Source organism: Sinocyclocheilus anshuiensis, unplaced genomic scaffold (genome assembly GCF_001515605.1).
Source record: "Sinocyclocheilus anshuiensis isolate Anshui unplaced genomic scaffold, SAMN03320099.WGS_v1.1 scaffold423, whole genome shotgun sequence".
Taxonomy (NCBI): Eukaryota; Metazoa; Chordata; class Actinopteri; order Cypriniformes; family Cyprinidae; genus Sinocyclocheilus; species Sinocyclocheilus anshuiensis.
The window spans coordinates 994,342-1,015,991 of NW_015549610.1; the positions used below are offsets into that span (position 1 = coordinate 994,342).

The following is a 21,650-nucleotide window of genomic DNA, read 5'->3' on the forward strand; positions in this document are numbered from 1 at the left end:
CTGCATAGACAGCAATACAACTGAAATGTTCCCAAGTCCAGAGATGCAGCAAGGAGATCTGTAAAATAATCCATGTGACATCAGTGGTTCAACCGTAATTTTACGAAGCTACGAGAATACTTTTTGTGCACAAAAGAAAAAAAATAACGTCTTTATTCAACAATTCGTCTCCTCCGCGTCACCCTGTAGCGCCATTTTGGAGAATATCGAATATACGAACTGTTGAATAAAGTCGTTATTTTATTTCTTTTGTGCACAAAAAGTATTCTCGTAGCTTCGTAAAATTACGGTTGAACCACTGATGTCACATGGATTATTTTACGCGGCGCTGAGATAAGAGCTTGCACTGCTGTGGACTGAGCAAGAAGGTGAGAGCCTCATCTCCAGTTAACATGCCTTTCTACTGAAGGAGAGATGAAGGGCAAAGTGGAAAGAGAAGAAGAGCTGGAGCAGCTCAGCCTCGTCTCAGATCATGGCGCTTCTGAGCCACACTCTCCAGTTCAGACTCAATGGCAGCCAGACTTTCGATCTCAGCATCCTGATAACAGAAGAGAGAAAATCAGGCCATTAGTTCATTTTAAAATGCTTCATGAACATTTACATGTACACTACCATTTAAAAGTTTGGTCTCTTATGCACGCCAAGACCGTATTTATCTATTTGCATTTATAATTTTTTGAAATTAATAATTTAGGATAACTATTCTATTCTAATTGTTCTGTTCTATTTTAATATATTTTAAAGTGTCATTTATTCCTATAATGTTAAAGCTGAATTTTCAGCATTCATTACTCCAGTCTTTAGTGTCACGTGATCTTTCAGAAATCATTCCAGTATACTGATTGTCATTTTCATATACATATTTTTAAATTTATTCAGAAAAAAAACTATAAAATATCAATACAAAACTATAGTATGACTCCAGATGATTTGGAATTAGTCACATGGATTATTTTTGTTGTTTTTGTCATTTTTGAAGCTTGACCAACATGGTCACTATGAACCATGGATTCACTGAAAGCCACGTAAAGAAAAAAAACATTCTACTTGTGTTCCTCAGAAGAAAAATACTGTTTGTGTTTTAAACATTAAGAAAACGTGTAAGAGTCCTACCCCTGTCTTTCTGCTGCCGCTGCCCTCTTCATCTCGTTTGTCCTGTGGTTGAGTTTGTGCCATGAGCTGCAGCTCCTGCTCCTCAGGGCTCCTCCACAGCTCCCCCTCTTGACCTTCTCTCTCCTTAGAGTGCTGTGGTGCTTCCCAGTGCTCATCCAGCTTTGGGCTTGCCTCTACTCTCTTGTGGGACAGTTTGCTCACATGACTCCAGCGCTTCACTCCAACTTCTCTTTTCTTCTCCTCCTCTTCTTCCAGCTCTTCTTTTGAATGTGTTCTCTCTGTTTCAGCTCCCTTGTGCTCCTCGCTGTCCTCCATGATGGATTGTTTTATGTCGGGGTTTGCTTCATGATCATCTGTGGCTGTTTCCCCTTCAGATAAAAAGGAAACAAAGTTATAATTATTATATTATCTCAGTCTCTTCTCTCTATTCTACACACACAGACACACACACACACACACATTTACTTTAGTGCAGCATCAGCAAACCCAGCACTCTTCTAAATGAAATGCTCTCTCTTGCCAGCTCACTGCTTGATGCCTCTTATCCTGAAATATAAGCCCCCGTCCTGTTCTTCTATCTGTACTCATGAATACAGATTCCCAAATCATTGTTTCTATTAACAGACACACTAAAGCAAAGTCACCTGAAATGTCTGGCATTTTTCACCAAGTTCATCTGAGATCTAAGGGGCCACTTTTAACAAGCTACAGGCAGCTTGCTGATCTGGATGGCCTCCAACATCAATTATTGAATCGATTCAGCGGGCCACAGCACAGCGTGGATTTCATTACATAGATGGAGGCACTGTCACACCGGCCTGTTCATGGAGCACTGCTAAATTCCCCCATCAATCTTCATTCCCCATCCCTCCCTCCTGTCCCGTTTTAACCTTGTTGTGTCTTAGACACAATCTCCAGCTGTTATTCCTAACCTCTTCAATGAAATAAACAAGTGCCTGTTATATGAATTCTCCCTGGACATCCCTGTTACTCACAGTCACACTTTCAAAGAGTAGTGATTACGTTGCTATTGATCGAATGAAGGAGGGGTGACAATTTGTTAGTAGGAGCACTATGGCTATTTGTTCATCTGCTGGGCTTAAAGCTGTACACATCTGATCATGGATGGATTATGATACTTTGAGGCCATTCATGTTACAAATGTATAATGTAATGGCCAAATAACAATTGTAAATGTGCTAAATAATACCTCAGTTTTGAGATGAAAAGCCACAAAGAGGAGAAAAACACATAATTAAAATCTAAAGAAATGACAATGTTGCGTGACTAGAGCGAAGTAAAAATATTGATGTTCTGTTGTTATAACTCATAATCACTAATTAGAATTTACTATGTTTTGTCAAAACAAAACATTACATAGCAATTTTTTTTTATTAATATTTACCTAATGCATCAAGAAATCACATTTTACCTGAGTTATGTAACTCTTATCAAATGAATGGCACCAGTGTCCATTTCACGATTGTTATGAGTCTGTTATTTTTAGTGGATCTAAAACCTACATTGGTTACCAGTGCTATCTGATTCACGAACAACTGACCCTTATGAGCCGGTTCTTTTTAATGAATCAAAACCATGCAGTGCAACCAGTATAGTCCAATTCACAAACAAATGACTCTTTTGAGCTGGTTCTTTGTAGTGAATCAAAAACATACAGCACGATCTGTGTAGCCTGAATCCTGAAATGAATGACTCTTATAAATCAGTTCTTTTAATAAATATTTAAAAAAAAAAACAGTTATCAGTTTGAAACACTGCCTTGGTGTTATTTACAGCAATAGCAGAGAGAGATTTTTTTATATTTAAAGGGTTAGTTCACCCAAAAATTAAAATTCTGTCATTAATTACTCACCCTCATGTCGTTTCAAACCCCTAAGACCATCATTCATCTTCGGAACACAAATTAAGATATTTTTGATGGAATCTGAGAGCTGTCTGACCCTGCATAGACAGCAATACAACTGAAATGTTCCCAAGTCCAGAGATGCAGCAAGGAGATCTGTAAAATAATCCATGTGACATCAGTGGTTCAACCGTAATTTTACGAAGCTACGAGAATACTTTTTGTGCACAAAAGAAAAAAAATAACGTCTTTATTCAACAATTCGTCTCCTCCGCGTCACCCTGTAGCGCCATTTTGGAGAATATCGAATATACGAACTGTTGAATAAAGTCGTTATTTTATTTCTTTTGTGCACAAAAAGTATTCTCGTAGCTTCGTAAAATTACGGTTGAACCACTGATGTCACATGGATTATTTTACCGATCTCCTTGCTGCATCTCTGGACTTGGGAACATTTCAGTTGTATTGCTATCTATGCAGGGTCAGACAGCTCTCAGATTCCATCAAAAATATCTTAATTTGTGTTCTGAAGATGAACGAAGGTCTTACGGGTTTGTAACGACATGAGGGTGAGTAATTAATGACAGAATTTTCATTTTTGGGTGAACTATCCCTTTAAGCAAAGTGGACATTATAGCTGAAATACACCCAAATGAATCAGAACTGAATCAAACTGGAATGAAATCAGAACTGAATTGAAATCTAACTGAATCGAGAGTTTCGGGATCGTAATAAATCAAGAAATCTAGTAGTGTAGAACATCTGCTGGCGCTATGGAGGAGCCTGGAACAAGTGACATATTTCATTTGTTTGTGTATTTCACATCGTGGCAGTAGTTTCTGGCACACATTCAAGCACTATTCATCTATCATTTGGACATCTGCAGTGGCTTGTTTCCAGGTATTGAGCCACAAGCTTCTCAGCAGGAGGTCCCTGAATTTGAGAGGTCCCAGGGCACTGGGCCCAACGGGCCGGTAATGCATCCTTACACCTCATCTACAGTCAGAATATTGCTTGTTATACCACATCATACTGAATATAGCTTTCAACTCAAAGATCAACTCAGAAAGTAGCGCATATGGCATCCCACACATCGCATTCATCATTACCATCTTTATGGTGAGCCGGATCATTTTCCTTCTCCTTTTCCAAGCTGGAGTGTTTCTTCTCCTCTTGTGTATCCTCTTCCCTTTTTGTGGCCTCCTCCTGTGACTCTCTGTTCTGCTCTGGGTTTATGGAGTTGGAAATGTGATTGCTAGGACTCTCATGTTCTTCAAGCTCCTCTTCCTCAGCAATCTGGTTGCGTTTTTGAGACTCCTGCTCTGTCTCCTCACTCTCCCTGGAGCTCTCATCTCCTGCTCCTCTCTTCTCTGCATCTTCTTCTGGTTTATCCAAGACAACCAACATTGACTGATCATCTGTAGAATGGTAAAGGGTTACACTGAGGTTAGGTGCTCATTTTTGTATTATTTAAATGAATAAAGAAATTGTAATTATATAGTGTTATTCTTTTGTTCAGATGTTTTCATGTTCATTCATATATGATACTAAATTATTATATTCATATATCAAAATAAATAAATGTTTTGTGTTTTGTGAAACGCAGACTGGGTTTCTTTAGGTCAGAGCCTTAGGGTTTGATTTATATACTGTATGATAGACAGACTTTATTGAGATCTGTTTTTGTTTCTTTCAGGTCTTCAGGTTCTAAGCCTTTAGATTTGATTTGTCTGTGATGAATTCTGCTACAGTGGCTTTTAATGAAAGTGCAAGGCTGTGGAACAGACTGTTGTACGTGGTTTTTCTTTGGATCAATCTGTCTGACCTCAGCAGTGCAGTACTTGCAAAAGAACATACAGTATAGATGGTGTGTTCAAAACACGTTAACCTCAGGAAAAAGTTAAGCAGACTGACCATAAGTAGACTGACACGGCTTAATATGTGTAATTGCAATGCAAGCGATCATACAAAGAGATGACACCATTTTCAAGGTCAGCACTTTTGAATGAGGTCAAATGAAATGCACAGCAAAGTACACTGACAACCTACTCGCAAATTAAGGGGACGTTTAAAACACAATCAGTTTTACTTGACTCTCACACTGTAAGTACAGAATGATATTTATTACCCACACACTTGTGCCCACAGACTTGAGATATGACATATCCAAGACAAAAGTCCAAGTTGGTGGACATAAGAAATTTTACAAGCTCAATATTATACCACTGGTAGTATGCATTTGCACCAACAAGAAACGATGCAGACTGGAAGAGACAGATGCCCTCTGCCCTGATTCTGTCAGAATGCTGCTAAGTGCAGCACTATAGAGCAGAACACAGTGGTTCACACTAAAATGTGCTTGGAGAGCACTGAATGACTGACTTCTATCCTTTGAAGAGTGACAAGCAATGCTAAATCAAAGCAGCATTTGTTTTTTTCCCTGGAATTTATTCTAAGATTAGAACAATCTCTCATCTTTCTTCTCTTATATGCAAAGCGTATAAGCATGCATATAAAAATATATAATATAATAATGTAATAAAACAACCCATACACAAATGAAATATATCTTAAACATATATTAAACTGCGATATATTGTCATAGTATGTAAAAACACAAATGAAACCTATTAGAAATTGAAACAATATATTAACATCTATATCTAGCCCACACAAATATGTATGAACATTTTTGGACATATATGTCACGTACATGTATATCCATCCTAAAACTCATCAATACAGCTTGATATTATATGAGTAAATATAAAAGACACACATGCATTTAAAAAAATATACATTGCAAAAAAATTTACTATACAGATTTACACAATATACAGATTTTTGCATATATGTTGTTTTAATAAAGTTATACACATAAATAAAATATATTGTTGACAAATATGGTTGCTACAAATTATACCATATAAAAAAATCTTCATATGGATATAATTAACATATGTACATAACATTTTCCACAGAAATTTTCTATATGCCCTAACATTCATCTATCCAGAGTATGTAAATATTTGAAAATATGTATGTATGTATATATATATAAAACATATATGCAGTGTTGGGAAGGACAAGTTACCCTACTTAAAATGTAATAAGTAGTGTAACTTTTCAATTACTTTATTAAAGTAATGTAACTGATTACTTTTGATTACTTTTCTACATTTCTAATGAATGTTTATTTGCAACTGTTAATCATTTTCAAACATTTACACAACAATGCCTTGGGAAAAAACAGTTAATCTTTAAAAAATTAAGCATAGCTATACATAAACCCGTATAGGAAATAAAAGTTATCGAATAAGCATGTTCTAAACTCCTGAAACATTGGAGTTTCATATTTTAGAGCAGTCACTGCAATTTATAAAAGAAATCAATTAAATCTGTATGTGGGAGTGTGTATGAAAAAAAGAAGATGTAACCCCCTTTGTAATCCTTAACATTTTCATAAGTAACTGTAATTTAATTACACATTTTTTCTCAGTAACTGTAATTGATTACAATTACTTTTATTTTGTAATTAAATTACGTAATTCCGTTACATGTAACTAGTTACTCCCCAACACTGCATATATGGCAATAACACTCTCATATATAACATTTCCGTATGGAAATGTAAAGAAATAAATAAAGATGTATCAGACTAGCATAGAGTCATGTTCCGTGGCAATTAAGAAGTGGATTAATCTCACCTGCAGTTTTCATTGTGTCTCTAGTGAGGCTAGTCACATGTTCAGTTGCATCTCCTGGGTGCTTCTGTGCTCTTTCATTGGATCCTAAGAAGCAGTTTGGTGGGGAAATGGTCACAAGCAGACATAGCAGCATCTTGGCAATAAAACAGAATGTGTGGATTCTCCTTCAGAGTTCATCAGCAGTGTTATCCAATTCTCTGCTCTACATTTCAAATGACCTACTGCTGCCAAAAAAGCCATTAGCACTCAACTGTCATTCTGCTGCCATTAGCGTTTCTCCATAGGAAACAGAGTTAGTTCATGCTGTCCCAATCAAATCTGGAGCATCTGCCTCTTACCCTCTGCAGCAATATCTTGCATCTCTCGGAGAAAGTTGTGGTGGCGCAGGATGCTCACAAGCCTGTCATCTGGAAAATACAAGGTACACCTCACACACAGCTCCAAACACCAAACACTATTTTTAGCAGTCAGCACTTTATTTTTTACATTATTTGCATTAATTGCCCTGAAATGTACTGCCTTCTCCTGAGCAGCACTATTAATCATCATGCCCGCTGAGAGAGAAGAGAGAAAGTGAAAACAATAAAGAGGGGGAGAGGAGAGATTTGCGTTGAATTAATGTTGAGTCAAGCTTTTCCTTTTCTGCTGACCGACAAAGGAGTGCATGCAGAGTCGGCTGCACACTCGATGGCAATGCTATTCACTCTACTCCTTACTTTCTCAGTCTGTCTTATTTCTCTGCCAAGCTTCTTCGCAATCTGTTAAAGTTATGGTACAAAACTGACAGCTGTAGTTGCCAGAATATTGCTGTACAGAATTGACATATAATGGACAAGCATTAGGGAATGGCATTTTGGTGTCTGTATATCATTCTTATTTTATGGAAAGGAAAGGATGTGACGTGTGGTGTCCCATACTTGGAATTTGTGCTCTGCATTTAATCCATCCAAGTGCACACACACAGCAGTGAGTAGAGAACAAGCACACAATGCTGCGGCACCTGGGGAGCAGTTGGGGGTTCAGTGCCTTGCTCAAAGGTCTCACCTCAGTCGTGGTATTGAGGGTGGAGAGAGCGCTGGTTATTCACTCCCCCCACCTACAATCCCTGCCGGACCTGAGACTCGAACCCGCAACCTTTGAGTTACAAGTCAGACTCTCTAACCATTAACCATTATTTATCAGAAAAAAAAAAATAATTATATTGTCCATTTTCATTTTATTTTATTTCAAGTTTTAGTAATGTTGATGTATTTTGTCATTTTTAGTAGTTTTTAAATGTCTATATAGTTTTTGTTCCTTTTTATTTCAGTTTTAGCTTTAATTATATTAGTTCATCAGGTTACACTAAATTAAAATGAGAAATAATTTTAATACATTTTATTTCATTTCATTTATTTTATTTCAACTAATGATTTTTGTGGTTTTATTTTTAGTTTCAGTTATAGATGTAGTTTACAGTGATTAGCCTACTGTATATTTTAGTTACTAACTGTATGTCTTTTAATGATACAATTTTAATACACTTTAATACACAAACTTTTTTGAACTATTAAATAATTTTTCTTACTGTATTAATAATAAAAAGGGTGGGTTTAAACAGAGAATCGTGAGAATGTCCCTTTCGCTATTAATTATAAGGTGGTTCATACTATATATGATGATTTATACTTTTTCTTTTTAAAAATGTAAAAATTATAATTGTAACAATATTTTGTTCAAAATTAAAATACATTTTATTCAAATTAAATGTTTTAATTAATTTGATAATAATAATTGTATTATTATTATCATTATTATTACTTATAATATAATATAATATAATATAATATAATACAATATAATAATTTTACTATATTTTGGTAAGGTAACTAACTAACACTTACATTTTTTAGGATAGCACTTTTCCTGTTAAAAATAGTAATGCTTTTCAATATAATAATTTTACTATATTTTGGTAAGGTAACTAACTAACACTTAAATTTTTTAGGATAGCACTTTTCCTGTTAAAAATAGTAATGCTTTTAACAGTGTCTTTATAAAATTCTGCTTTTCTCAACTTATCGGTCCTCCTCTCTCCTTCTGTCAGTCTCTGTCCTTCACTGTTTCTTTGTCCTAGACTCATTGTGTAAGCCTCTCACAGAGTGTTTAATTTCACTGTTGTAAGCGTTATCTCAGTAACAATACCTGCCTTGCTAATAGAATGATTGATTTTCCTACAATTAAAGTATCAAGGAAAAAAAGACCCTGCAATGTGACTGAACAGTGCACGGCAAAACTTCACACTATGACTCCTGTGCTAATGTCATTCGTTACTTTGCTCCATTAACTTTCAACTATCCGAAACGTGCAGTCACAGCAGCAATGATAGCATATATTGATCATATCGGGAAGGTCACTGCTGATGATAGGAAGGAAATGCACCCAAGTGCAGCAAAATATATGGAAATAATAGCAGTCCAGGTGTCACTAATGCAGGCACTCACCAGCACTGAGGGTTTCAAGGCAGTCCTGGGAGACTGGGATGAGATGAGGCTTGGACAAGGCATCTGCAATTACTTCCACAATACACTTCATCACCTATACAAAGACAGAGAAGATTGGGTTAGGAAATGGTGTGACATTTTTAAGCTATTTTGTAAATTTAGGAATGGTAAGTTATTTTAATGTTTTTGAAAGACGTCTCTTATGTTCAACAAGGCAGCATTTATTTGATCAAAAATACTGTAAAAAGAGTAATATTGTGAAATATACAATTTAAATTAAAATATTATTTCTATTTGAATATATTTTAAAATGTAATTTATTCCTGATGGAAAAGCTGAATTTTCAGTAACCATTACTCCAGTCTTCAGCGTAACATGATCCTTTAGAAATCTTTCAAATATGCATTTAATAAATGTAATGCATCCTTGTTTTTAAATAGTGGTGTGTATATATGGACTCCATGCACTCATGAGATCAATATGACAGAGGACACAGATCCAGCATGCCAACAATATCTCAAAACCCCCCATTATAGCCATCCTTACTGTCTTACATTTCACTTTCAATCAATGTCATTTCCTCCTCAGTGCTTTCATCCCTCTCACCCTTCTCTGCGATTTGTTTGGCTCCACATTCCCCCAAAGTCAAACATTTCTCTGCTGTCAGGGAAAAACAGCCTCCCCCAGTAAGGCCAAAGTGTTGCTGAAATGGCATTATCATTTTACCGAGAAGAACTGCATCTGTTTGCAACTTGACATTGCCGATGTCTTTCGCCTCAAAACTTCAGATTTACACACATTTCAGAAGTGTCCTCTATCAAAACATAGCCTCTCTTAAGATGTTTTTCTTCGGCAAGGACAGGAAAGAATCATGTGACAATCTCAACTAAGTTAAATGAGCGCAATCCAACTTCGGTTTACGTTTAAATTCAGTTCATCATAGTTTAAACGCACAGTTTGCAGTCATCTGTAGTTGGTAGCCTCCTCTGAGTAAGCACACATGGCACCAGCTGTCACTAGGCTGAAATCGTGTTGTTGAGTCACTGTTTCACTTATGCTGCTTTCCTCCACACTTCCTGACAGCATGGACTATGGCTGCTGTCATTCTGTGCATCCTTATGTTCCAAAAGGCTGCTCCAAATACACATTAAAATAATACTGAACAGTAGTGAAGACGAAAACGAATATTTTGTTTGTTAAACAATGATTTATCAACTCATACCTTCACATCCTTATCGTCCATGTGACCTGGAGAGACAGGTACGGAGAAGACTGGAAAGAGAGAGAGTTTTGATAAGCAAAAACAAACGACTCTGTGTGAAAGCTAGGTTTAATCTTTTGGTTAAGTAACGAGGGTGCGCGAGTCGTTTAGCAACAGACAACCAATCATAAACTGCTTCAGTGCTTAGCTCATTAAATATTCATGTTCTTTGCACGTCGCAGAAACTTTCACTCGCCGTTTGTAATCTGAGGGAAACCGTTAAAATGCCGAACAACGACGGGAAACGCATTAACGGACGCATTATTATTTGTGTTGCATGTTTTATAGTTAGTATAAAACAACTAGAGTGGATCTACGTCGGGAGATTTACGTAGATACAGTAGACAAGCGGTTATTGCTGTATTTGTCTAAATAATTTTAATGACTTTATAAATATGTAAATAAGAACGTTAACCCTGGGTTTACAATGCGAAATCTCGAAGAGGATTAATTACTAAAAGACTAAGTATTATCACTGTAAAGCGTGTAAAGAGATTACGTTTACAAATGTCAAGCGTGAAAAGCCTTTTGTGCTCCTCACAAGTGTTTTATCCGCTGTCCTTGGTGCTGACAGAGACACGGCACAGCTCACATGTAAAAAATGTAGTCAACACAACAGAATCAATTAATCATCCAAATTACACGAAGTATTCCCACAATAACGTAACACGTTACGTGATTATTTGTACATCTTGCACACTTACCAAAATTCACCAGCACCACGAGAGCAGCGCATCCTCGTGCGATCATCTTCGTAATGAAGCGCAGGCAACCGTTCTATTTAAAAGAGACGAACCGTCGTGCCAGAGGAAAGCGAATGAACGCTAGTACTTTCCTTTCCTCAGAGTGAATCAAAACACTCGCTGACTTATGGATGCATTATGCGCATATAATAAGGCGCCTGCTCTTATTTGTTTCGCAGGATCACAATGCCTCAATGTCACTATACTCACTACCGCAGCGAAGCGGCCTTTATATAGAAGACTTGATGAAGAGGAAATGACATCAGTGTGAAGCACAGCTGCTTAGTTCACCATCTACTAAATGATAAAGAAAAAAGTTCATAATAATAATTATTATATTACTATATGCATATATGGATGTAAACAGCTGCTTTAATTTCATACATTTGCTTAATTATTTAAATGTATTTATACTAGTAATAATACACATAATATACATACTACTTATTATAGGCTATAAGCAGAATTCTATTCGATAATTGGGGTCCCATATTTTGTAGAAGGGTGTGTTGGATCGTCTAAAGAAATGTATTTATTTATTTCCCTAATTTTTCTCATTTTAAAATGTATCACATCAAGCCTTATTGTCTGATGGTGGTTTGCTTGATTTTCAATCTATTCATATTCTGCTTGAGACCAAAGGCAAGCAAAAGCATAGGATCACCCTTTCCTAAAGGCATTTCAAAACAAGGCTGTAGCTTATTTTTTCCCTTACCCCTTAACTGTCACTCACATTTTTGAACATAGACGTGAAAGTGCACGATTCAAACTTAAATTTTTATAATTCATGAACGAAAACATTTTGTAACATGGTATTGATGTACCATTTTCATGGTAATGCAATGTTTGATTTTAAAGTGGGTTTCAAATTATGAATTTTGAGATTTAAAGTTTTCAATTGATATATAATTTCTGATGATTTCTAAAGTGTGATAGAGAAAAAGGCAACGAAGAAGACTTTTTGTGACAAAGGTCAGAACTCGTTATGATGTAGATTTTTGAGGTGCACTCTTGTCAAAAAATAATCTATTACTCTTCTTACATAATTTTTAACAAAAACATTGGTAAAATATCTATTTAGGAGTCTTAGACCTTTCCAACGATATATAGTTTGTCATGATTAGATTAGGATTTAATTGAAATAAAGTGAAGTAAACTTAGGCGTCCCACAGAGGGGACGGGTGACAGTTAAAGTTAATTCAAAAGTTATAATCTTGGACATGCCTAAAATATAATATGGGTCAAATCTGCATTGGTAAACTGACATCACTCACATATATCATCCACACAGATGTCTTATTAGTTATGAGGTCCCATAAAGATCCCACGCATTACTCAAATAAAATGGCTTTGAGCACAAGTAGATCATGATTTCCACTAAAATGTCTGTACAGTAAAATATTAAAGTAAAAAAACATCAAATTGTAGTAATTTAGTCCCTAATAAAGCAAAATGAATGGCAGGCTGTTTGGCATGAATCTTTGTGTTGAATACCAAACAGAAGTCGGTCAGTAGTGCCTGCTATTCAAAACAGAAAGTAATTCAATTAGAAAAGGACTGCATTAAACATTGGCATAGGCAGTAAATGATGGACCTCAGGGGAACCATATGTGATTATCCCACCAACTAATTTATTGAGCACAGCAAAGATGCATTAGAAAGAGTGGCAGGGGATGAAAGAGAGTCAATGTGAGCAGGAAGCAGAGTATTAGATGTGGGAGAGCGTCATGCAATTACGTACTACAACATTTACTACAGCTCTTCTACCTGTTGTGTAGGTTTTCAATTCACATGCAAATCTGATAAAATGTTTCTGCTTAATTATTTGTTCACCACTTATTCTTTTATGTTTTAATAGGTTGTTTTGATGGAAATATGCTCTCTTTGTTGATTGCAAAAGGTGAATAACTGTCCTTGTAGCTCATGAAAACAATATATCAGCCACTCATTGTGCATCTCAACAAGCCATTCAGACTTCATTTATCATATTATTCGTAGGTGACACAGAAAGCAAGGCTCTACCCTAGTGGGTTTTGATAATGTGCACATCAGAGGCAGCTGTTTACACATTTTACCCGTTTGGGAAAATTATATTGAGTTAAACAGATACATTGCAGAAAAGCAAGAAATTCGAGGCAGCAGACATGTTGACCATTGATTTGTAATGAGAAGATAATGCTATTTTTCTATTCTGGACACACTAAAATGGAATGAAAATCGAACAGTCAGTAGGAGTATGAGTACATGCTTGTGATGTATTGCATCCAATTTCCTTCAGAGGAAACAATGGTTTCCTGTTTGTATCAGTTTGAAATGGACACAAAAAAAAACATACCATTATGGTCACATTTGCTCCTGAGTTTTGCAATAATTTTTTTCCAAGCAATTAAGTTATATTAAAATGTGTAAATTCTAAGTTTTACCCTGTGGAATTATATGCAAAACTGCACAGTGCTGTTTTATTCAGTCATGCATGGAAATCAGATTTATTTTATAATGTACATGGTTGAACAAAATGAGCAATTTGCTTAACTATTTTCCCAGAAATTCCCAGAGGACAAAATACTTATGTGGAACTAAAATGTTCCACTCATCTACTAAAACCCTGCAAGAATGATAATAATGAAAAGTTCTCATTTTTGAAATAAATGCTTGCTTTTGTGATTCAGTTCAGTTATTTCGGATCATGATAATAAATCAGCCATGAAAAGCAGTTTCTCAGAACTGAGTTAAGCAATTACTTTTTTAAATGTAAAAAAACTCCAATCAAAATAACAAATAAATAAATAAATAACCTCATATTCTGAGACGTCTTCATTACTGATATTAAACAAGGCAATAGCTTTGTATTAGCTGTCAATACAGGAAAGTAAATAAATCTATTGTACAACACAAAGCCTCCAAAATATTAGTCTTCCTAAACATAACTGTGAATTGGTTAAAGGTAAACTGATAAGGAAACATGCTATTCACAAATAAGCTTTCAATTCACTCTTGTGATCTCAGGAATAGAAAAACAACAACCTAGTGAATTAATGATATATTACATCCTGTGGCAAAATATAAAAACCTGCATGTTGTGTACTTATTTTAAAAAGGCTTTAAAACAGAAAAACAGGCTAATATTAGCAATTCACTGACAGTTCTGAGGTATAAAGTGGGTCAAAACACATCCACTTTGAATGATAATAATTCTAATGAATATGCAGCACTCAGCTAAGTTTGGACAAATGCAGACAGAATCAAACAGACTGACAAAACATGAACATATTTATTACATTATTTATTACCAATATAATTGCATTGCTATAATTAATTTAAATTACTCTTGTTTATTTGTTTGGCTGTTTCCAAGAACCTTTAGGAGCTGCTAACTACAACTATAAAGATGGGTTCTTTGATTGGTAATAGAAGAATTCATTCAAAAATCCATGAAGAACCTTCAGTTGTATAGAAAAAAAAGCATATCTTAAAATTACTTTCAAAGAAAAAAAAAGGAAGGAAAACAGGTAAGTACCCCTTCTGAAAGCTTTATTTGAGAAGACCAAAAGCACTTCTCATGTTGCAGCATCCAAAGCAATTATCTTATTATTGTGAGTATTAAGCTCTCAAACAGTTTACTTTTCACCATGCTCTCAGAAGCAAAACAGCTGTTCTCAGTCAACATTCAAGTTCTAGGCTTAATGAGTTTACGGTGTAACCTCTGGCCATTTTTATTCAAACCATCCGGAATTAGCTTACAGTTACCTTTCATACCTAAATTAATTATAGCAGCATTATGCCAAGCTAAAAGTGGCTTTGCACCTGCTCTTGTGCTATTTCGGTTGGGTATATCAGAAAAGGTCATCACATTAGCATATATTTTTCTATTCTGAGGTTTCAACATTCCCATTTCCATTGCATAAACTCTACAGAGCAATTCAATATGATATTGACTGTAACCAAGTCTTCATATTTTGCCAACTCCAATTTCCTGTTCATTTTTGATAACTTAATTATCTTTTACTCCCTCATTATCAGTTTCATCATAGACCATCCTGCAGTGGCTCAAGTCTCAGAATAGATCCTCAATGGTTCAAAGCAATGATATTAAGCCCAAGCAGAACATTGGGTGGGCAGACATGATGTACCATGATACTCCATATGGATGTGCTACAAGGAGGCCAGATTAACAGCCAACCACAGTGGAAGGAAAGCCAAGATGAGGTGGAGAACAGTTAGTCTGATGCCAGCTGACTGGGGCATCTCAGGAAGTGATGTGCCTGACTTTGCAGCACTGGGTCTGGTGTAAATGTATGGATGACTCTGGGATTTGTCCGTTTGAGCATGAAAGACATTTACAGCACGTAATAATGGAATTAGCAAGAAAATCCAACACATCATGTAATTATAGTGACATAATGGCATAATTAAATTACACTAATAATAATTTCTTACCACAATGGGGCAAATGAGCTCAATAGGGTTTGAAAAACTCTCCACCATGAACTTCTCCCCCTCAGGTTGAAACTTGCCACACAAGAAATGAGAGAAAAGATTTGATTTTAAAATGACATACTGTGCCTGTATGACAGTGACATATAATCATAGAGCATTGCACATCAAAATTCTCTCTCTCTATATATTTTTTTAAATCTTTATTATTTTATTTAATTATTCAGTTCTTTTTTTATGTTTTTTTTTTTTAATTTAATTTAATTTAATTTAATTTAATTTAATTTAATTTAATTTAATTTAATTTAATTTAATTTAATTTAATTTAATTTAATTTAATTTAATTTAATTTAATTTAATTTAATTTAATTTAATTTAATTTAATTTAATTTAATTTAATTTAATTTAATTTAATTTAATTTAATTTAATTTAATTTTGGAGCTTTGTGAATTTGTTCAGAGTTAAAGTTGTTACCATGTTGTTCCACAGTCCCTTGGCTAACTCCTCATGTCCTTTCATGGTGAAGTGGAAACAGTCCGGAGTAAAAAAGCTCATATCAATCTTCCCATTCTAATCAGAGAAAAATATAAAAGGCACAAATTATGAACACCACATTCATGTTTTAATGGAAACTTTACCATTTAAACCTTAATGCAAAACTAGCAGCAAAGTGCCATAAATTACAGTAATTAATAAACAGTCAGTGGTCACTACTCACAGGGAGACTTGGAGGATCTGCGTGTTTCAGGAATGGCTGCAAAACTACAGCAAAGTCATTCTTAAAGAAGCGGTCAGCGTGCAAGAGCTGCTCCAGTGCTTTCTGAGACAAAAGCAATGTCATTCAGCATCTGCAAATTACAGACTCATACTATAACTGTGTAGATAATTGTGAAAGCAAACACACCTGGAATTCGAAGTTAACTCCAACCAGCTCCTTCAGATCAGCAGATCCCGCAGCTGGCTTTACCAGACAGGAGCAGAATGACCTGGAGAGATCAGAGCATAGGATAGGAGAGAAATGATCCTGTAGCACTGAAAGAATAAAGATGACATGCCAATCATCTTGAGCAAAACAGGCTGAATGTTGTTACACTTTGTGACTAGATATGTATTGCATATCTGCAATTTCCATGTGCAATCATGATCGATGACACCACTTTCTCTCTTTGCTCGATTAAGCTTGATAAAAGCTGGATTTAATTTCCTGTACCTTTGGAGCAGACATCCTGGCGTGGGTTTCTGTACTTCCCTCAGGGTCTCCATCGGCAGTATCCGGACCACGTTCACTATCATTCGAGGAACCTGCAAAGGTAAATTAAAAGAAAATGTTCAAAACTATACTACCAAGGTATCTGGACCACGTTCACTATCATTCGAGGAACCTGCAAAGGTAAATTAAAAGAAAATGTTCAAAACTATACTACCAAGGCTTTAATAATTTATTAAAAAATACAGTGCAAACAGTAATTTTGTTAAATATTGTTACAATGCAAAATTACTTTTTTCCTTGTTAAAGGGGTCATATGATGCGATTTCAAGTTTTCCTTTCTCTTTGGAGTGTTACAAGCTGTTACGTTTTTTCAACAGCCATTATTCCAGTTTTCAGTGTCACATGATTCTTTAGAAAGTATTATAATTTGCTAATTTGTTGCTCAAGAAACATTTCTTATTATTATCATCATTAATGATGGAAAAATTTGTGCTGCTTAACTTAAATCTTTTTTTTTTCAGGATTCTTCGATTAATAGAGGGTTCAAAAGAACAGCATTTATTTGAAACATATTTTTTGTAACAATATGAAAGTCTTAACTTTCACTTTTGACCAATTTAATATATGGTACAGTACATTCAGTTCAATAATTTTAAAAAGAAACTGAAATTGATGAGAAAATAAATCACATTTCGAAAATAATTTTTCTGACCAATTCTCAGAAATTACCTCATTCATCAGCATCTCCAAGGACACAGTCATGTAATGGACAAAGTTCTCCACCGAAAACAGGGACTGTGTATATAAATAGAGAACATAAATTTAGAGGCTCCAAAAACACAATATGTCTGAATACAGAATACAGACTCTTTAAAGGTCACTTCGACTAGCCTAGAACTGCTGTTTCTCATGAGAACAATGAAACATGCTGTTAATGATCATCTTCACAAGCATCTATATGTTCACAACTTAACATTTATTTTAAGCCTCCTCTTTCTGCTTTGACATTGTGAACAAAATTTGTCAATACTGTAGAAGAATCTTCTGTCTGTAGTTTGCCAAAGAAACAGCTTTGTAAGCAATGCCTTGTCTTTGCAGTAATCACAGATGTCATTCATCCCAATTAGAATGGTCAACAGTTTCCAGTCCTCATCAAAGTCAAGATCCTACAGCAAAACATGGGGAGAAAAATCACAACAATGCCAAGATGTAGGAAACAGCATATTCAAAAGCACTGTAACAAAATAATACGCTTACCTCATATGTTTTTAGTGTATCAATCAAATGTCTGACTTGTTCAGGAAGATTACTAGGAAGACAACAAAATTCATATCATCAGCTGATAAAACACCACAGCAAAATTAAAAATATACAGCGGTGTGAAAAAGTGTTGGCCCCCTTCCTGATTTCTTATTTTTTTGCATGTTTGTCACACTTTAATGTTTCAGATCATCAAACAAATTTAAATATTAGTCAAAGATAACACAAGTAAACACAACATGCAGTTTTTAAATGAAGGTTTTTATTATTAAGGGAAAACAAAATCCAAAACTACATGGCCCTGTGTGAAGAAGTGTTTGCCCCCGTTAAAACTGTGGTTTATCACACCTGAAATCAGGAAGGGGGCCAACACTTTTTCACACCACTGTAGTTAAAGTCAAAATATCTTGATGGCATATTTTCAAGTGTTATATCTCATTTATGAAGAATGACTATTGATGTACTGGCATTTACAAGGTGTTGTGTCCCGTTGCAGCCAGGTTAAATCCAGTCTCGCAGAGGGGAGCCGGGGTCCCATGGACCGTCTTAGTTGGGGCGGGTCCCACTAAATGGGGGTTGAAGAGTCGAATGATGTCTAAATCATAAGCACAGAACAGTCTGGGTCACCAATGCTGTATGCTTTTTAAGCATTTTGCAACAGATTTCGGTTTGTAAATGCAGAATATGACTGACATTAAGGCAAAACTACGTACTTGCAAGTGTAATGACATCTTGAAAGGTTCCACAGCCACCAAAGCTGTTAAAATAAGAAATCATCACAAATTTATTGGCAAATAAAAGTCACTTTATTTCTAAAAGTAGTAGTCATAAAGAAATCAAAAGCAATGTTAATATTAGTAATACTCTTACCTCCAAGACACGTGACGAAATTCAATAGGTATGCCAAGAACTGTGGTTGCATTTGCACCAATCGCTGTCTACAAGTGAGAGAATTACAATTATTAGAGATTATTATAACTTTATTCGCCACACACCAGTATTATCAGTAACTGCACTAGTTATAAATGTGTTCTTATTTTGCTATCTGCTTAAAGGGGTCATGAACTGCTTTTGTTTTTTATTTTGTACTGTTCTCTGAGGTCCACTTATAATGCTATCAAGATTTTTGCATCAAAAACATCATAATTTAGAAGTAATAGGCTATTTTCTGTCCACCCTCATCAGAATGCTCTGTTTGAATAGGAGTGGCGGGTTGAAGACTCGGAAGTAAACGCCCACTGCTATGATTGGCTAATAGTTGTGTATGTTTGACAGCCTCCGTACTTCACAGATGGATCTTGTGCCTTGTTTGTAAACGAATCCGTGGTAAAAAAATAAAAAAAATGAAGTGAACAAAGGACCAAGTTCTTACTGACGCGTCTGGATCTTCATTAAAAATAAAGTTCATCCACTCTTTGCTAATATTGGGATCAGAAGGAAGGCAATGCAAAGACTGTTTTTCCCACAGCTTGGCACTGCACAGCGTCTTGTTGTCTTCGGCGCCATCTTTATCGTTTGGTTTCTGCGTAGACCTGCGTTTGCGTCATTTACCCACTACGTGCGATAATCGGTGGGTGGGGCTAAACAGGCAATGATGTAGAATCGGTGGACAGGGCTAAACAGTTAGCGATGTAGAATCGGTGGGCGGGGAAAAACAGGCAGCGCTGTAGAAGCAGGTGTTGATCTTCTGCAGAGGCGTCGTTTAGCCACATTATTACTTAATAGAGTGGTACATTCCACAAGCTGTCATTTTGGCAGACTGGCTTCAATATAAACTGTTTTTAGTATAATGAGGAAGTTTTGAGTTCTGAAACTTACAGGATGTTTTCATAGCACAATGACCTCTTGTATGTCAAAAGATCAAGGGAATTTTGATTTCACAGTTCTTGACCCCTTTAAAGGGATAGTTCACACATAAATAAAAATTCCATCTTCATTTACACACCATCTTGACTTTGTTTTTCTATTGAACATAAGATATTTTGAGAAATATCTCATTGTTTTTTGTCCTAACAATGAAAGTCAATGGTAACCAAAAGTGCTTTTGTATTCCACAGAAGAAAGTAAGTCATAAAGGTTTGGAACGACATGAAATGATGACAGAATTGACATTTTTGGGTGAACTATCCCTGATGTTTACCTCATTTTGCCTCATGAGTGAATGTGATTAAAAGTAGTGTATAATTAATTCTGTTGTCAGCTAACTAATGAACAGTGGTTTTTAAAACTGAAAAAGAAAAGAATCAATAATCACACTCACCGTCAATGAATCCCCAAGGGCAGCGATCACTTTAATATCCGCAGCCTTCACCAGCTCAACTACAATAGAGATACAGCGAATTAGAAGATCAGATACCAAAACATGATCTAAAGATTCTGCTGTAATGAAGTTTGCCTTTGGTACAACAAGAGCTAACATTCATCACCAATGATAAACATCAGCATCTAGGTAAAAATGCCCTCACAGCCTCAAAGAAAATGTGAAAAATCGAATTAAAGAACTGTCCCATTCCTGACTAGTACTGGCAGCTTGAATAATCAAGTCTGACCGTATTGACTTTAGATCAGAAGTCTGCATTCATCACACTATGTGGGCAAAACACTGACCCTAGACCAGCCTACCTGAGGTGGGCACAGAAGAGGAGGGGCTCATGTCAGGACACATGAAAGGTGGGTGTTTGAAACTGACTGGCCTGGTCTTCTCAGGAAACTCCTGTAACAAAATAACATGCTGGTTACTGTGAGGTCACAACTAAAACATCATTCAGGCCACGGACCACACTATAGACCAACCGGATACATTTTTTACATTATGATTTATTACAGATAAACCAATCGGAAGGTTGTATTTATGGCCTCATGTGACATTCCAACGCAAAAACATCCTTGATGGTCAAAACATTTCCATTACAAATACACAAACGCACCTTTCTAAGCGCTTCCTCACTATAGTGACTGAGTCCTTCCTCATATTCCAGCCTCCACTCATCACCTTGGGAAAAATATTAAGATCCATAAGCACTTTAGACTTAATAAAGGTCAAAATTCCACTGACTAGCACAGAGGCCTTCAACATAGGTCCACGCAAACATCTCGTTCCTTCATCCCAGGTCAATCTCACACATGTAACGTGGGCCTTGCGCTCCATCTTATCATCCCAGCTCTGGATGCTTCTAGCACTTACCTTTGACAGGACAGAGGGCTAGCAAGCAGGTTGCCATGGCAATGAAAAGCCACTCCATGGTGGAGCGTTTCCAAGCGGGTTAGCACAATGGATGTGCGTGCAGAGAGAACGGGGCCATTATATCAGTGCCCCTTTATCTCCCCCACCCAAAACAGCTGAGTGACTAAGTTCAGGCCCACCGACATAAAGCATGATCCAGGCACACATGCAACTGCCAGAGGACTGGTGACCATTCACAACTTTAGATAGCTTTAATAGAAACCGTGTCGCACTGGGGCCTGGGAGAACCAGACCCACAAGATCTGGACCAGGAGAGATGTTGTGCACACTGGATGTGTGTTTGGACCGAATAGCATCTGTAGGTCTAATTATATTAAGATAGGAAATTAC

At 36.1% G+C, this 21,650-nt stretch overlaps 1 protein-coding gene and 1 pseudogene across 3 annotated transcripts; both read right to left on the minus strand.

Moving 5' to 3' along the window:
• Window positions 1-333: 333 nt before the first annotated feature.
• Window positions 334-11,347, minus strand: LOC107659195 (chromogranin-A-like). Of its 3 annotated transcripts, none has more exons than XM_016448044.1 (8): window positions 11,133-11,347; window positions 10,390-10,439; window positions 9,168-9,261; window positions 7,023-7,091; window positions 6,685-6,768; window positions 4,087-4,395; window positions 1,114-1,472; window positions 334-538 (listed from the first exon to the last, which is right to left on the minus strand). In XM_016448044.1, exons 1-8 carry the CDS (start codon window positions 11,176-11,178, stop codon window positions 455-457), a joined length of 1,095 nt encoding a protein of 364 aa, XP_016303530.1. In that variant the 5' UTR covers window positions 11,179-11,347; the 3' UTR covers window positions 334-454. The 3 variants fall into 3 exon arrangements, with proteins under 3 accessions (XP_016303530.1, XP_016303529.1, XP_016303531.1); XM_016448043.1 differs by having other exon boundaries at window positions 1,114-1,481; XM_016448045.1 differs by lacking the exon at window positions 6,685-6,768 and having other exon boundaries at window positions 1,114-1,481.
• A 3,139-nt stretch (window positions 11,348-14,486) lies between these two features.
• LOC107659163 (phospholipase B1, membrane-associated-like) lies at window positions 14,487-21,506 on the minus strand (annotated as a pseudogene).
• Between the last annotated feature and the right edge of the window lie 144 nt (window positions 21,507-21,650).

What these genes read in the sequence shown, in the direction of transcription:
- LOC107659195 (XM_016448043.1), bottom strand. Translation starts at nt 11,178, where the DNA reads ATGATCGCACGAGGATGCGCTGCTCTCGTGGTGCTGGTGAATTTTG. An exon ending in CGTGGTGCTGGTGAATTTTG is followed by an intron (nt 10,440 to 11,132) that starts GTAAGTGTGCAA and finishes CTCTCTTTCCAG; the next exon opens with TCTTCTCCGTACCTGTCTCT. An exon ending in GCGGCAGCAGAAAGACAGGG is followed by an intron (nt 539 to 1,113) that starts GTAGGACTCTTA and finishes TTCTGTTATCAG; the next exon opens with GATGCTGAGATCGAAAGTCT.